Raw genomic sequence first — 15,711 nt, 5'->3', positions numbered from 1 at the left:
GATGCAGTGTATAATGGATCGCTGGCTCGCATCTTGATGGATATTTGGAAGTGAAACTTTTCGGTTTGATAACTTGAGAACTTTGTTGAAATCTTTTGCAATATTCTGTTTGAAAATACTCACCCGTGGTTGCAGATGGAGATGTGGTGGGGCCGGATGTGCTTTCAGATGCTGATGAAGTTGTGCTGGCTGCAGTTGTTTCTAATGTCGTTGATGTGGTAACTGGTATTGTGCTTGTGACTGCACTGCTTGGTGCTGTACTTGTGGATGGTTGAGTTGTTTCTGGAATAGTTGAGATATTATGTCAAGATAAGTTGCCGGATTGCGAGAGTAAATGCAGACATTGCACGGAGCTGCATTTCAGGCTTTGCGACGCAGAAATATAAATTGTTAAATGCTCCGTGGAATATTGCTGCACAGCTCATTGAACAGCCGAAATTAGTAAATGCTTCTCGCACCATTTTTTGATGCTGTTTATGATGGAAGCCTGACTTGTATCTTGATGGATATTTGGAAGTGAAATGTTACGGTTTGATATCATGTGAACTTTGTGGAAATCTTTTGCCATTACTGTATTGGAGAATACTCACCAGTGGTTGCAGATGGAGATGTGGTGGGGCCGGGTGTAGTTTCAGTCCCTGATGTACTCGTGCTTGCTGCAGATGTTTCGAATGTTGTTGATGTGGGAGTTGGTGCAGTACTTGTTGCTGCACTGCTTGTCTCCGTACTTGTGGATGATGCACTTGTTTCTAGAATAGTGGAATTGTTATGTTGAGATAAGTTGAAGGATTGTGAGAGAAAATGCAGAAGTGTCATGCAGCTGCGTTTGCTTGGCATGCGACAGAGGAATACAAATTATTGGATGCTCTGTATATTTTGGCTGCAGAGTTCATTGAACAGCTGAAGTAAGTAAATGCTTCTTGAACCCATTAACCTTGCTGTTCATGATGGTACCTTGATGGATTTTTGAAGGTCATTTGTTTCAGATTCATATCATGTGAAATTTCAGAAGATTTTTTGCAATTCCCTATCCGAGTGTACTCACCAGTGGATGCAGATGGAGGTGTGGTGGGGCCAGTTGTACCTTCAGATGCTGATGAACTTGTGCTGGCTGCAGTTGTTCCTAATGTTGTTGACGTGGGAACTGGTGTTGTGCTTGTGACTGCACTGCTTGGTGCTGTACTTGTGGATGGTTGAGTTGTTTCTGGAATAGTTGAGATAATATTTCAAGATAAGTTGAAGGATTGCGAGCGTTAATGCAGTAATTGCACGGAGCTGCATTTCGTGCTTTGTGACGGCGTGATATAAATTGTTAAATGCTCCCTTCAATATTGCTGCACAGCTCATTCAACAGCCAAAATGAGGAAATGCTTCATGCTCACTATTTGATGCAGTTTATGATGGCTCGCTGGCTCGCATCTTTGCCAATGAAATTATTCGGTTTCATAACTTGAGAAATTTGTTGAAATCTTTTGCAATATTCTCTTTGAAAATACTCACCCGTGTTTGCAGATGGAGATGTGGTGGGGCCGGATGTACTTTCAGATGCTGATGAAGTTGTGCTGGCTGCAGTTGTTTCTAATGTTGTTGACGTGGGAACTGGTGCTGTGGTTGTGGCTGCACTGCTTGGTGCTGTACTTGTGGATGGCTGAGTTGTTTCTGGAATAGTTAAGATATTATGGCAAGATAAGTTGAAGGATTGCGAGAGTAAATGCAGACATTGCACAGAGCTGCATTTCAGGCTTTGCGACGCAGTAATATAAATTGTTAAATGCTCCGTGGAAGACTGCTGCACAGCTCATTGAACAACCGAAATTAGTAAATGGTTCTTGTACCCTTTTTTGATGCTGTTTATGTTGGAATCCTGACTTGTATCTTGATGGATATTTGCAAGTGAAATGTTACGGTTTGATATTATGTGAACTTTGTGGAAGTCTTTTGCCATTACTGTGTTGGAGAATACTCACCAGTGGTTGCAGATGGAGATGTGGTGGGGCCCGGGGTACTTTCAGTCCCTAATGTACTCGTGCTTGCTGCAGATGTTTCTAATGTTGTTGATGTGGGAGTTGGTGCAGTACTTGTTGCTGCACTGCTTGTCTCCGTACTTGTGGATGATGCATTTGTTTCTGGAGTAATGAAGTTGTTATGTTGAGATAACTTGAAAGAATGTGAGAGTACGTGCAGAAAAGTCATGCAGCTGCATTTGCAGGCATGCCACAGAGGAATACAAATTATTGAATGCTCTGTATGTTAGAGCTGCACAGTTGATTGAACAGCTGAAGTAAGTAAATGCTACTTGCACCCATTTTCCTTGCTGTTCATGATGGTACCTTGATGGATTTTTGAAGGTCGTTTGTTTCAGATTCATATCATGTGAAACTTAAGAACATTTTTTGCAATTCCCTATCCGAGTGTACTCACCAGTGGTTGCAGATGGAGATGTGGTGGGGCCAGTTGTACCTTCAGATGCTGATGAAGTTGTGCTGGCTGCAGTTGTTTCTAATGTTGTTGACGTGGGAACTGGTGTTGTGCTTGTGACTGCAGCTGCTTGGTGCTGCACTTGTGGATGGTTGAGTTGTTTCTGGAATAGTTGAGATATTATGTCAAGATAAGTTGAAGGATTGCGAGAGTAAATGCAGACATTGCACGGAGCTGCATTTCAGGCATGGCGACGCAGTAACATGAATTGTTAAATGCTCCCTTGGAGATTGCTGCACAGCTCTCTCAACAGCCAAAATGAGGAAATGCTTCTTGCTCACTATTTGACGCAGTTTATAATGGATCGCCGGCTCGCATCTTGATGGATATTTGGTAGTGAAATTTTTCGGTTTCATAACTTGAGAACTTTGTTGAAATCTTTTCCATATTCTGTTTGAAAATACTCACCCGTGGTTGCAGATGGAGGTGTGGTGGGGCCGGATGTACTTTCAGATGCTGATGAACTTGTGCTGGCTGCAGTTGTTTCTAATGTTGTTGATGTGGGAACTGGTGTTGTGCTTGTCACTGCACTGCCTGGTACTGTACTTGTGGATGGTTGAGTTGTTTCTGGAATAGTTGAGATATTATGTCAAGATAAGTTGAAGGATTGCGAGAGGAAATGCAGACATTGCACGGAGCTGCATTTGATGCTTTGCGACCCAGTAATATAAATAGTTAAATGCTCCCTTGAAGATTGCTGCACAGCCGATTGAACACCCAAAATTAGTAAATGCTTCTCGCACCCATTTTCGATGCTGTTCATGATGGAACCCTGACAGTTCCCTATGCGAGTGTACTCACCAGTGGATGCAGATGGAGGTGTGGTGGGGCCCGTTGTACTTTCGGATGCTGATGAACTTGTGCTGGCTGCAGTTGTTTCTGATGTTGTTGATGTGGGAAGTGGTGTTGTGCTTGTGACTGCACTGCTTGGTGCTGTACTTGTCGATGCTTGAGTTGTTTCTGGAATAGTTGAGGTAATACGTTAAGATAAGTTCAAGTATCGCGAGTGTTAATGCAGAAATTGCACGGAGCTGCATTTCATGCTTTGTGACACAGTAATATCAATTGTTAAATACTCCATTGAATATTGCTGCACAGCTCATTCAACAGCCAAAATGAGGAAATGCATTTCGCTCACGATTTGATGCAGTGTATAATGGATCGCTGGCTCGCATCTTGATGGATATTTGGAAGTGAAACTTTTCGGTTTGATAACTTGAGAACTTTGTTGAAATCTTTTGCAATATTCTGTTTGAAAATACTCACCCGTGGTTGCAGATGGAGATGTGGTGGGGCCGGATGTGCTTTCAGATGCTGATGAAGTTGTGCTGGCTGCAGTTGTTTCTAATGTCGTTGATGTGGTAACTGGTATTGTGCTTGTGACTGCACTGCTTGGTGCTGTACTTGTGGATGGTTGAGTTGTTTCTGGAATAGTTGAGATATTATGTCAAGATAAGTTGCCGGATTGCGAGAGTAAATGCAGACATTGCACGGAGCTGCATTTCAGGCTTTGCGACGCAGAAATATAAATTGTTAAATGCTCCGTGGAATATTGCTGCACAGCTCATTGAACAGCCGAAATTAGTAAATGCTTCTCGCACCATTTTTTGATGCTGTTTATGATGGAAGCCTGACTTGTATCTTGATGGATATTTGGAAGTGAAATGTTACGGTTTGATATCATGTGAACTTTGTGGAAATCTTTTGCCATTACTGTATTGGAGAATACTCACCAGTGGTTGCAGATGGAGATGTGGTGGGGCCGGGTGTAGTTTCAGTCCCTGATGTACTCGTGCTTGCTGCAGATGTTTCGAATGTTGTTGATGTGGGAGTTGGTGCAGTACTTGTTGCTGCACTGCTTGTCTCCGTACTTGTGGATGATGCACTTGTTTCTAGAATAGTGGAATTGTTATGTTGAGATAAGTTGAAGGATTGTGAGAGAAAATGCAGAAGTGTCATGCAGCTGCGTTTGCTTGGCATGCGACAGAGGAATACAAATTATTGGATGCTCTGTATATTTTGGCTGCAGAGTTCATTGAACAGCTGAAGTAAGTAAATGCTTCTTGAACCCATTAACCTTGCTGTTCATGATGGTACCTTGATGGATTTTTGAAGGTCATTTGTTTCAGATTCATATCATGTGAAATTTCAGAAGATTTTTTGCAATTCCCTATCCGAGTGTACTCACCAGTGGATGCAGATGGAGGTGTGGTGGGGCCAGTTGTACCTTCAGATGCTGATGAACTTGTGCTGGCTGCAGTTGTTCCTAATGTTGTTGACGTGGGAACTGGTGTTGTGCTTGTGACTGCACTGCTTGGTGCTGTACTTGTGGATGGTTGAGTTGTTTCTGGAATAGTTGAGATAATATTTCAAGATAAGTTGAAGGATTGCGAGCGTTAATGCAGTAATTGCACGGAGCTGCATTTCGTGCTTTGTGACGGCGTGATATAAATTGTTAAATGCTCCCTTCAATATTGCTGCACAGCTCATTCAACAGCCAAAATGAGGAAATGCTTCATGCTCACTATTTGATGCAGTTTATGATGGCTCGCTGGCTCGCATCTTTGCCAGTGAAATTTTTCGGTTTCATAACTTGAGAAATTTGTTGAAATCTTTTGCAATATTCTCTTTGAAAATACTCACCCGTGTTTGCAGATGGAGATGTGGCGGGGCCGGATGTAGTTTCAGATGCTGATGAAGTTGTGCTGGCTGCAGTTGTTTCTAATGTTGTTGACGTGGGAACTGGTGCTGTGGTTGTGGCTGCACTGCTTGGTGCTGTACTTGTGGATGGCTGAGTTGTTTCTGGAATAGTTATGATATTATGGCAAGATAAGTTGAAGGATTGCGAGAGTAAATGCAGACATTGCACAGAGCTGCATTTCAGGCTTTGCGACGCAGTAATATAAATTGTTAAATGCTCCGTGGAAGACTGCTGCACAGCTCATTGAACAACCGAAATTAGTAAATGGTTCTTGTACCCTTTTTTGATGCTGTTTATGTTGGAATCCTGACTTGTATCTTGATGGATATTTGCAAGTGAAATGTTACGGTTTGATATTATGTGAACTTTGTGGAAGTCTTTTGCCATTACTGTGTTGGAGAATACTCACCAGTGGTTGCAGATGGAGATGTGGTGGGGCCCGGGGTACTTTCAGTCCCTAATGTACTCGTGCTTGCTGCAGATGTTTCTAATGTTGTTGATGTGGGAGTTGGTGCAGTACTTGTTGCTGCACTGCTTGTCTCCGTACTTGTGGATGATGCATTTGTTTCTGGAGTAATGAAGTTGTTATGTTGAGATAACTTGAAAGAATGTGAGAGTACGTGCAGAAAAGTCATGCAGCTGCATTTGCAGGCATGCCACAGAGGAATACAAATTATTGAATGCTCTGTATGTTAGAGCTGCACAGTTGATTGAACAGCTGAAGTAAGTAAATGCTACTTGCACCCATTTTCCTTGCTGTTCATGATGGTACCTTGATGGATTTTTGAAGGTCGTTTGTTTCAGATTCATATCATGTGAAACTTAAGAACATTTTTTGCAATTCCCTATCCGAGTGTACTCACCAGTGGTTGCAGATGGAGATGTGGTGGGGCCAGTTGTACTTTCAGATGCTGATGAACTTGTGCTGGCTGCAGTTGTTTCTAATGTTGTTGACGTGGGAACTGGTGTTGTGCTTGTGACTGCACTGCTTGGTGCTGCACTTGTGGATGGTTGAGTTGTTTCTGGAATAGTTGAGATATTATGTCAAGATAAGTTGAAGGATTGCGAGAGTAAATGCAGACATTGCACGGAGCTGCATTTCATGCTTTGCGACGCAGTAATATGAATTGTTAAATGCTCCCTTGGAGATTGCTGCACAGCTCTCTCAACAGCCAAAATGAGGAAATGCTTCTTGCTCACTATTTGACGCAGTTTATAATGGATCGCCGGCTCGCATCTTGATGGATATTTGGTAGTGAAATTTTTCGGTTTCATAACTTGAGAACTTTGTTGAAATCTTTTCCATATTCTGTTTGAAAATACTCACCCGTGGTTGCAGATGGAGGTGTGGTGGGGCCGGATGTACTTTCAGATGCTGATGAACTTGTGCTGGCTGCAGTTGTTTCTAATGTTGTTGATGTGGGAACTGGTGTTGTGCTTGTCACTGCACTGCCTGGTACTGTACTTGTGGATGGTTGAGTTGTTTCTGGAATAGTTGAGATATTATGTCAAGATAAGTTGAAGGATTGCGAGAGGAAATGCAGACATTGCACGGAGCTGCATTTGATGCTTTGCGACCCAGTAATATAAATAGTTAAATGCTCCCTTGAAGATTGCTGCACAGCCGATTGAACACCCAAAATTAGTAAATGCTTCTCGCACCCATTTTCGATGCTGTTCATGATGGAACCCTGACAGTTCCCTATGCGAGTGTACTCACCAGTGGATGCAGATGGAGGTGTGGTGGGGCCCGTTGTACTTTCGGATGCTGATGAACTTGTGCTGGCTGCAGTTGTTTCTGATGTTGTTGATGTGGGAAGTGGTGTTGTGCTTGTGACTGCACTGCTTGGTGCTGTACTTGTCGATGCTTGAGTTGTTTCTGGAATAGTTGAGGTAATACGTTAAGATAAGTTCAAGTATCGCGAGTGTTAATGCAGAAATTGCACGGAGCTGCATTTCATGCTTTGTGACACAGTAATATCAATTGTTAAATACTCCATTGAATATTGCTGCACAGCTCATTCAACAGCCAAAATGAGGAAATGCATTTCGCTCACGATTTGATGCAGTGTATAATGGATCGCTGGCTCGCATCTTGATGGATATTTGGAAGTGAAACTTTTCGGTTTGATAACTTGAGAACTTTGTTGAAATCTTTTGCAATATTCTGTTTGAAAATACTCACCCGTGGTTGCAGATGGAGATGTGGTGGGGCCGGATGTGCTTTCAGATGCTGATGAAGTTGTGCTGGCTGCAGTTGTTTCTAATGTCGTTGATGTGGTAACTGGTATTGTGCTTGTGACTGCACTGCTTGGTGCTGTACTTGTGGATGGTTGAGTTGTTTCTGGAATAGTTGAGATATTATGTCAAGATAAGTTGCCGGATTGCGAGAGTAAATGCAGACATTGCACGGAGCTGCATTTCAGGCTTTGCGACGCAGAAATATAAATTGTTAAATGCTCCGTGGAATATTGCTGCACAGCTCATTGAACAGCCGAAATTAGTAAATGCTTCTCGCACCATTTTTTGATGCTGTTTATGATGGAAGCCTGACTTGTATCTTGATGGATATTTGGAAGTGAAATGTTACGGTTTGATATCATGTGAACTTTGTGGAAATCTTTTGCCATTACTGTATTGGAGAATACTCACCAGTGGTTGCAGATGGAGATGTGGTGGGGCCGGGTGTAGTTTCAGTCCCTGATGTACTCGTGCTTGCTGCAGATGTTTCGAATGTTGTTGATGTGGGAGTTGGTGCAGTACTTGTTGCTGCACTGCTTGTCTCCGTACTTGTGGATGATGCACTTGTTTCTAGAATAGTGGAATTGTTATGTTGAGATAAGTTGAAGGATTGTGAGAGAAAATGCAGAAGTGTCATGCAGCTGCGTTTGCTTGGCATGCGACAGAGGAATACAAATTATTGGATGCTCTGTATATTTTGGCTGCAGAGTTCATTGAACAGCTGAAGTAAGTAAATGCTTCTTGAACCCATTAACCTTGCTGTTCATGATGGTACCTTGATGGATTTTTGAAGGTCATTTGTTTCAGATTCATATCATGTGAAATTTCAGAAGATTTTTTGCAATTCCCTATCCGAGTGTACTCACCAGTGGATGCAGATGGAGGTGTGGTGGGGCCAGTTGTACCTTCAGATGCTGATGAACTTGTGCTGGCTGCAGTTGTTCCTAATGTTGTTGACGTGGGAACTGGTGTTGTGCTTGTGACTGCACTGCTTGGTGCTGTACTTGTGGATGGTTGAGTTGTTTCTGGAATAGTTGAGATAATATTTCAAGATAAGTTGAAGGATTGCGAGCGTTAATGCAGTAATTGCACGGAGCTGCATTTCGTGCTTTGTGACGGCGTGATATAAATTGTTAAATGCTCCCTTCAATATTGCTGCACAGCTCATTCAACAGCCAAAATGAGGAAATGCTTCATGCTCACTATTTGATGCAGTTTATGATGGCTCGCTGGCTCGCATCTTTGCCAGTGAAATTTTTCGGTTTCATAACTTGAGAAATTTGTTGAAATCTTTTGCAATATTCTCTTTGAAAATACTCACCCGTGTTTGCAGATGGAGATGTGGCGGGGCCGGATGTAGTTTCAGATGCTGATGAAGTTGTGCTGGCTGCAGTTGTTTCTAATGTTGTTGACGTGGGAACTGGTGCTGTGGTTGTGGCTGCACTGCTTGGTGCTGTACTTGTGGATGGCTGAGTTGTTTCTGGAATAGTTATGATATTATGGCAAGATAAGTTGAAGGATTGCGAGAGTAAATGCAGACATTGCACAGAGCTGCATTTCAGGCTTTGCGACGCAGTAATATAAATTGTTAAATGCTCCGTGGAAGACTGCTGCACAGCTCATTGAACAACCGAAATTAGTAAATGGTTCTTGTACCCTTTTTTGATGCTGTTTATGTTGGAATCCTGACTTGTATCTTGATGGATATTTGCAAGTGAAATGTTACGGTTTGATATTATGTGAACTTTGTGGAAGTCTTTTGCCATTACTGTGTTGGAGAATACTCACCAGTGGTTGCAGATGGAGATGTGGTGGGGCCCGGGGTACTTTCAGTCCCTAATGTACTCGTGCTTGCTGCAGATGTTTCTAATGTTGTTGATGTGGGAGTTGGTGCAGTACTTGTTGCTGCACTGCTTGTCTCCGTACTTGTGGATGATGCATTTGTTTCTGGAGTAATGAAGTTGTTATGTTGAGATAACTTGAAAGAATGTGAGAGTACGTGCAGAAAAGTCATGCAGCTGCATTTGCAGGCATGCCACAGAGGAATACAAATTATTGAATGCTCTGTATGTTAGAGCTGCACAGTTGATTGAACAGCTGAAGTAAGTAAATGCTACTTGCACCCATTTTCCTTGCTGTTCATGATGGTACCTTGATGGATTTTTGAAGGTCGTTTGTTTCAGATTCATATCATGTGAAACTTAAGAACATTTTTTGCAATTCCCTATCCGAGTGTACTCACCAGTGGTTGCAGATGGAGATGTGGTGGGGCCAGTTGTACTTTCGGATGCTGATGAAGTTGTGCTGGCTGCAGTTGTTTCTAATGTTGTTGACGTGGGAACTGGTGTTGTGCTTGTGACTGCACTGCTTGGTGCTGCACTTGTGGATGGTTGAGTTGTTTCTGGAATAGTTGAGATATTATGTCAAGATAAGTTGAAGGATTGCGAGAGTAAATGCAGACATTGCACGGAGCTGCATTTCAGGCATGGCGACGCAGTAACATGAATTGTTAAATGCTCCCTTGGAGATTGCTGCACAGCTCTCTCAACAGCCAAAATGAGGAAATGCTTCTTGCTCACTATTTGACGCAGTTTATAATGGATCGCCGGCTCGCATCTTGATGGATATTTGGTAGTGAAATTTTTCGGTTTCATAACTTGAGAACTTTGTTGAAATCTTTTCCATATTCTGTTTGAAAATACTCACCCGTGGTTGCAGATGGAGGTGTGGTGGGGCCGGATGTACTTTCAGATGCTGATGAACTTGTGCTGGCTGCAGTTGTTTCTAATGTTGTTGATGTGGGAACTGGTGTTGTGCTTGTCACTGCACTGCCTGGTACTGTACTTGTGGATGGTTGAGTTGTTTCTGGAATAGTTGAGATATTATGTCAAGATAAGTTGAAGGATTGCGAGAGGAAATGCAGACATTGCACGGAGCTGCATTTGATGCTTTGCGACCCAGTAATATAAATAGTTAAATGCTCCCTTGAAGATTGCTGCACAGCCGATTGAACACCCAAAATTAGTAAATGCTTCTCGCACCCATTTTCGATGCTGTTCATGATGGAACCCTGACAGTTCCCTATGCGAGTGTACTCACCAGTGGATGCAGATGGAGGTGTGGTGGGGCCCGTTGTACTTTCGGATGCTGATGAACTTGTGCTGGCTGCAGTTGTTTCTGATGTTGTTGATGTGGGAAGTGGTGTTGTGCTTGTGACTGCACTGCTTGGTGCTGTACTTGTCGATGCTTGAGTTGTTTCTGGAATAGTTGAGGTAATACGTTAAGATAAGTTCAAGTATCGCGAGTGTTAATGCAGAAATTGCACGGAGCTGCATTTCATGCTTTGTGACACAGTAATATCAATTGTTAAATACTCCATTGAATATTGCTGCACAGCTCATTCAACAGCCAAAATGAGGAAATGCATTTCGCTCACGATTTGATGCAGTGTATAATGGATCGCTGGCTCGCATCTTGATGGATATTTGGAAGTGAAACTTTTCGGTTTGATAACTTGAGAACTTTGTTGAAATCTTTTGCAATATTCTGTTTGAAAATACTCACCCGTGGTTGCAGATGGAGATGTGGTGGGGCCGGATGTGCTTTCAGATGCTGATGAAGTTGTGCTGGCTGCAGTTGTTTCTAATGTCGTTGATGTGGTAACTGGTATTGTGCTTGTGACTGCACTGCTTGGTGCTGTACTTGTGGATGGTTGAGTTGTTTCTGGAATAGTTGAGATATTATGTCAAGATAAGTTGCCGGATTGCGAGAGTAAATGCAGACATTGCACGGAGCTGCATTTCAGGCTTTGCGACGCAGAAATATAAATTGTTAAATGCTCCGTGGAATATTGCTGCACAGCTCATTGAACAGCCGAAATTAGTAAATGCTTCTCGCACCATTTTTTGATGCTGTTTATGATGGAAGCCTGACTTGTATCTTGATGGATATTTGGAAGTGAAATGTTACGGTTTGATATCATGTGAACTTTGTGGAAATCTTTTGCCATTACTGTATTGGAGAATACTCACCAGTGGTTGCAGATGGAGATGTGGTGGGGCCGGGTGTAGTTTCAGTCCCTGATGTACTCGTGCTTGCTGCAGATGTTTCGAATGTTGTTGATGTGGGAGTTGGTGCAGTACTTGTTGCTGCACTGCTTGTCTCCGTACTTGTGGATGATGCACTTGTTTCTAGAATAGTGGAATTGTTATGTTGAGATAAGTTGAAGGATTGTGAGAGAAAATGCAGAAGTGTCATGCAGCTGCGTTTGCTTGGCATGCGACAGAGGAATACAAATTATTGGATGCTCTGTATATTTTGGCTGCAGAGTTCATTGAACAGCTGAAGTAAGTAAATGCTTCTTGAACCCATTAACCTTGCTGTTCATGGTGGTACCTTGATGGATTTTTGAAGGTCATTTGTTTCAGATTCATATCATGTGAAATTTCAGAAGATTTTTTGCAATTCCCTATCCGAGTGTACTCACCAGTGGATGCAGATGGAGGTGTGGTGGGGCCAGTTGTACCTTCAGATGCTGATGAACTTGTGCTGGCTGCAGTTGTTCCTAATGTTGTTGACGTGGGAACTGGTGTTGTGCTTGTGACTGCACTGCTTGGTGCTGTACTTGTGGATGGTTGAGTTGTTTCTGGAATAGTTGAGATAATATTTCAAGATAAGTTGAAGGATTGCGAGCGTTAATGCAGTAATTGCACGGAGCTGCATTTCGTGCTTTGTGACGGCGTGATATAAATTGTTAAATGCTCCCTTCAATATTGCTGCACAGCTCATTCAACAGCCAAAATGAGGAAATGCTTCATGCTCACTATTTGATGCAGTTTATGATGGCTCGCTGGCTCGCATCTTTGCCAGTGAAATTTTTCGGTTTCATAACTTGAGAAATTTGTTGAAATCTTTTGCAATATTCTCTTTGAAAATACTCACCCGTGTTTGCAGATGGAGATGTGGCGGGGCCGGATGTAGTTTCAGATGCTGATGAAGTTGTGCTGGCTGCAGTTGTTTCTAATGTTGTTGACGTGGGAACTGGTGCTGTGGTTGTGGCTGCACTGCTTGGTGCTGTACTTGTGGATGGCTGAGTTGTTTCTGGAATAGTTATGATATTATGGCAAGATAAGTTGAAGGATTGCGAGAGTAAATGCGGACATTGCACAGAGCTGCATTTCAGGCTTTGCGACGCAGTAATATAAATTGTTAAATGCTCCGTGGAAGACTGCTGCACAGCTCATTGAACAACCGAAATTAGTAAATGGTTCTTGTACCCTTTTTTGATGCTGTTTATGTTGGAATCCTGACTTGTATCTTGATGGATATTTGCAAGTGAAATGTTACGGTTTGATATTATGTGAACTTTGTGGAAGTCTTTTGCCATTACTGTGTTGGAGAATACTCACCAGTGGTTGCAGATGGAGATGTGGTGGGATCGGGTGTACTTTCATTCCCTAATCTACTCGTGCTTGCTGCAGATGTTTCTAATGTTGTTGATGCGGGAGTTGGTGCAGTACTTGTTGCTGCACTGCTTGTCTCCGTACTTGTGGATGATGCATTTGTTTCTGGAATAATGAAGTTGTTATGTTGAGATAACTTGAAAGAATTTGAGAGTACGTGCAGAAAAGTCATGCTGCTGCATTTGCAGGCATGCCACAGAGGAATACAAATTATTGAATGCTCTGTATGTTAGAGCTGCACAGTTGATTGAACAGCTGAAGTAAGTAAATGCTTCTTGCACCCATTTTCCTTGCTGTTCATGATGGTACCTTGATGGATTTTTGAAGATCGTTTGTTTCAGATTCATATCATGTGAAACTTAAGAACATTGTTTGCAATTCCCTATCGGAGTGTACTCACCAGTGGTTGCAGATGGAGATGTGGTGGGGCCAGTTGTACTTTCAGATGCTGATGATGTTGTGCTGGCTGCAGTTGTTTCTAATGTTGTTGACGTGGGAACTGGTGTTGTGCTTGTGACTGCACTGCTTGGTGCTGCACTTGTGGATGGTTGAGTTGTTTCTGGAATAGTTGAGATATTATGTCAAGATAAGTTGAAGGATTGCGAGAGTAAATGCAGACATTGCACGGAGCTGCATTTCAGGCATGGCGACGCAGTAATATGAATTGTTAAATGCTCCCTTGGAGATTGCTGCACAGCTCTCTCAACAGCCAAAATGAGGAAATGCTTCTTGCTCACTATTTGACGCAGGTTATAATGGATCGCCGGCTCGCATCTTGATGGATATTTGGTAGTGAAATTTTTCGGTTTCATAACTTGAGAACTTTGTTGAAATCTTTTCCATATTCTGTTTGAAAATACTCACCCGTGGTTGCAGATGGAGATGTTGTGGGGCCGGATGTGCTTTCAGATGCTAATGAACTTGTGCTGGCTGCAGTTGTTTCTAATGTTGTTGATGTGGGAACTGGTGTTGTGCTTGTCACTGCACTGCCTGGTACTGTACTTGTCGATGCTTGAGTTGTTTCTGGAATAGTTGAGGTAATACGTTAAGATAAGTTCAAGTATCGCGAGTGTTAATGCAGAAATTGCACGGAGCTGCATTTCATGCTTTGTGACACAGTAATCTCAATTGTTAAATACTCCCTTGAATATTGCTGCACAGCTCATTCAACAGCCAAAATGAGGAAATGCATTTCGCTCACTATTTGATGCAGTTTATAATGGATCGCTGGCTCGCATCTTGATGGATATTTGGAAGTGAAACTTTTCGGTTTGATAACTTGAGAACTTTGTTGAAATCTTTTGCAATATTCTGTTTGAAAATACTTACCCGTGGTTGCAGATGGAGGTGTGGTGGAGCCGGCTGTACTTTCAGTTGCTGATGAACTTGTGCTGGCTGCAGTTGTTTCTGATGTTGTTGACGTGGGAACTGGTGTTGTGCTTGTCACTGCACTGCTTGGTGCTGTACTTGTCGATAGTTGAGTTGTTTCTGGAATATTTGAGATATTATTTCAAGATAAGTTGAAGGATTGCGAGAGGAAATGCAAAAATTGCGCGTGGCTGCATTGCAGGCTTTGTGACCCAGTATTATGAATTGTTAAATGCTCTGAGGAACATTGCATCATAGCGCATTGAACATCGAAATTACTAAATGTTTCCTGCACCCATTTTTGATGCTGTTTATGATGGAACCCTGACTTGTATGTTGATGGATATTTGGAAGTGAAATGTTACGGTTTGTTATCATGTGAACTTTGTGTAAATCTTTTGCCATTCGTGTTGGAGAATACTCACCAGTGGTTGCAGATGGAGATGTGGTGGGGCCGGGTGTCCTTTCAGTCCCTGATGTACTCGTGCTTGCTGCAGATTTTTCTAATGTTGTTGATGTGGGAGTTGGTGCAGTACTCGTTGCTGCACTGCTTGTCTCCGTACTTGTGGATGATGCACTTGTTACTAGAATAATGAATGTTGATGTTGAGATCATTTGAAGGATTGTGAGAGTAAATGCACAAATTACATGCAGCTGCTGTTTTGATTCTTTGTCGCAGTAATGCAAATTGCTAAATGCTCGATGGTACATGGATGCGTGATTCTGAACATCTGTAATTAGTAAATGTTTCTTGCCTGCTTTTTGATTGACATTCATGATGTAAGTCACGCTGGTACCTTCATGGGCTTTGGAAGTGATTTGTTTTGGATTCTTTCATGCGACATTTACTGCTGTTTTTTGCTTTTTCTCAATTTGAGAATACTCACCAGTGGTTGCAGATGGAGATGTGCTCGGGCCAGTTATACTTGCAGTTACTGATGTAGTCTGGTTTCCTGCAGATGTTTCTGATGTTGTTGACGTGGGAGTTGGTGCAGTACTTGTTGCTGCACTGCTTGTCGCTGTAATTGTTGATGACCCCATTGTTACTGTAATGGTGGCATGTTATCTTGAGATTAGTTGATTCTTTGTGAAGGTAAATGCAGAAATTGCATTCAGCTGCATTTTTCTCCTCTGTTTTTCACATTTATTATCTGTTACATCATTGGTTAATTTTGGCTGTGTTCCCCTTTGAACATTAGATTTCTACTGAGCTTGATGGATCTCTCTATTGCATTTGCTCACTTCCTCATATTTCTGCTCCCACCCTCACTCCACACAGTTGCGATGTGGAAAACTCCCTTACCACACGTTTCACCCTGATAACCTTTGCTTTCAGCACATCGTCCTTTCTCAATTCTACCAGCTGCAGTGGGATCCCACCACTCGCCACAGCTTGTCTTCCCCACCCCTTTCCGCCTGCCACATGGACCGCTCCCTCTGTGTCTCACTTCCTATCCTCCT

The 15,711-nt window shown here is 42.6% G+C and overlaps 1 protein-coding gene across 1 annotated transcript in view; it reads right to left on the bottom strand.

Annotated features, from left to right (window-relative positions):
• LOC127582741 (mucin-5AC-like) overlaps nt 1–15,291 on the bottom strand; it is a 32,894-nt gene extending 17,603 nt beyond the window's left edge. Inside the window, exons 1-18 of the mRNA XM_052038304.1 lie at nt 15,138–15,291; nt 14,212–14,370; nt 13,283–13,441; nt 12,829–12,987; nt 12,362–12,520; nt 11,907–12,065; nt 11,452–11,610; nt 10,985–11,143; nt 10,520–10,678; nt 10,127–10,285; nt 9,663–9,821; nt 8,742–8,900; nt 4,667–4,825; nt 4,212–4,370; nt 1,540–1,659; nt 1,046–1,084; nt 591–749; nt 124–282 (exon numbers count right to left, since the gene is read on the bottom strand). Of these exons, the coding sequence (XP_051894264.1) occupies nt 124–282; nt 591–749; nt 1,046–1,084; nt 1,540–1,659; nt 4,212–4,370; nt 4,667–4,825; nt 8,742–8,900; nt 9,663–9,821; nt 10,127–10,285; nt 10,520–10,678; nt 10,985–11,143; nt 11,452–11,610; nt 11,907–12,065; nt 12,362–12,520; nt 12,829–12,987; nt 13,283–13,441; nt 14,212–14,370; nt 15,138–15,291 (2,698 nt within the window). The remainder of the gene's footprint in view (nt 1–123; nt 283–590; nt 750–1,045; nt 1,085–1,539; nt 1,660–4,211; nt 4,371–4,666; nt 4,826–8,741; nt 8,901–9,662; nt 9,822–10,126; nt 10,286–10,519; nt 10,679–10,984; nt 11,144–11,451; nt 11,611–11,906; nt 12,066–12,361; nt 12,521–12,828; nt 12,988–13,282; nt 13,442–14,211; nt 14,371–15,137) is intronic.
• Nucleotides 15,292–15,711: the final 420 nt, after the last annotated feature.

The sequence above is a fragment of the Pristis pectinata genome, chromosome 24, assembly GCF_009764475.1.
Source record: "Pristis pectinata isolate sPriPec2 chromosome 24, sPriPec2.1.pri, whole genome shotgun sequence".
NCBI lineage: Eukaryota > Metazoa > Chordata > Chondrichthyes > Rhinopristiformes > Pristidae > Pristis > Pristis pectinata.
The sequence above is the reverse complement of the archived record's forward strand: the minus strand, read 5'-3'. Positions and strand labels throughout refer to the sequence as shown.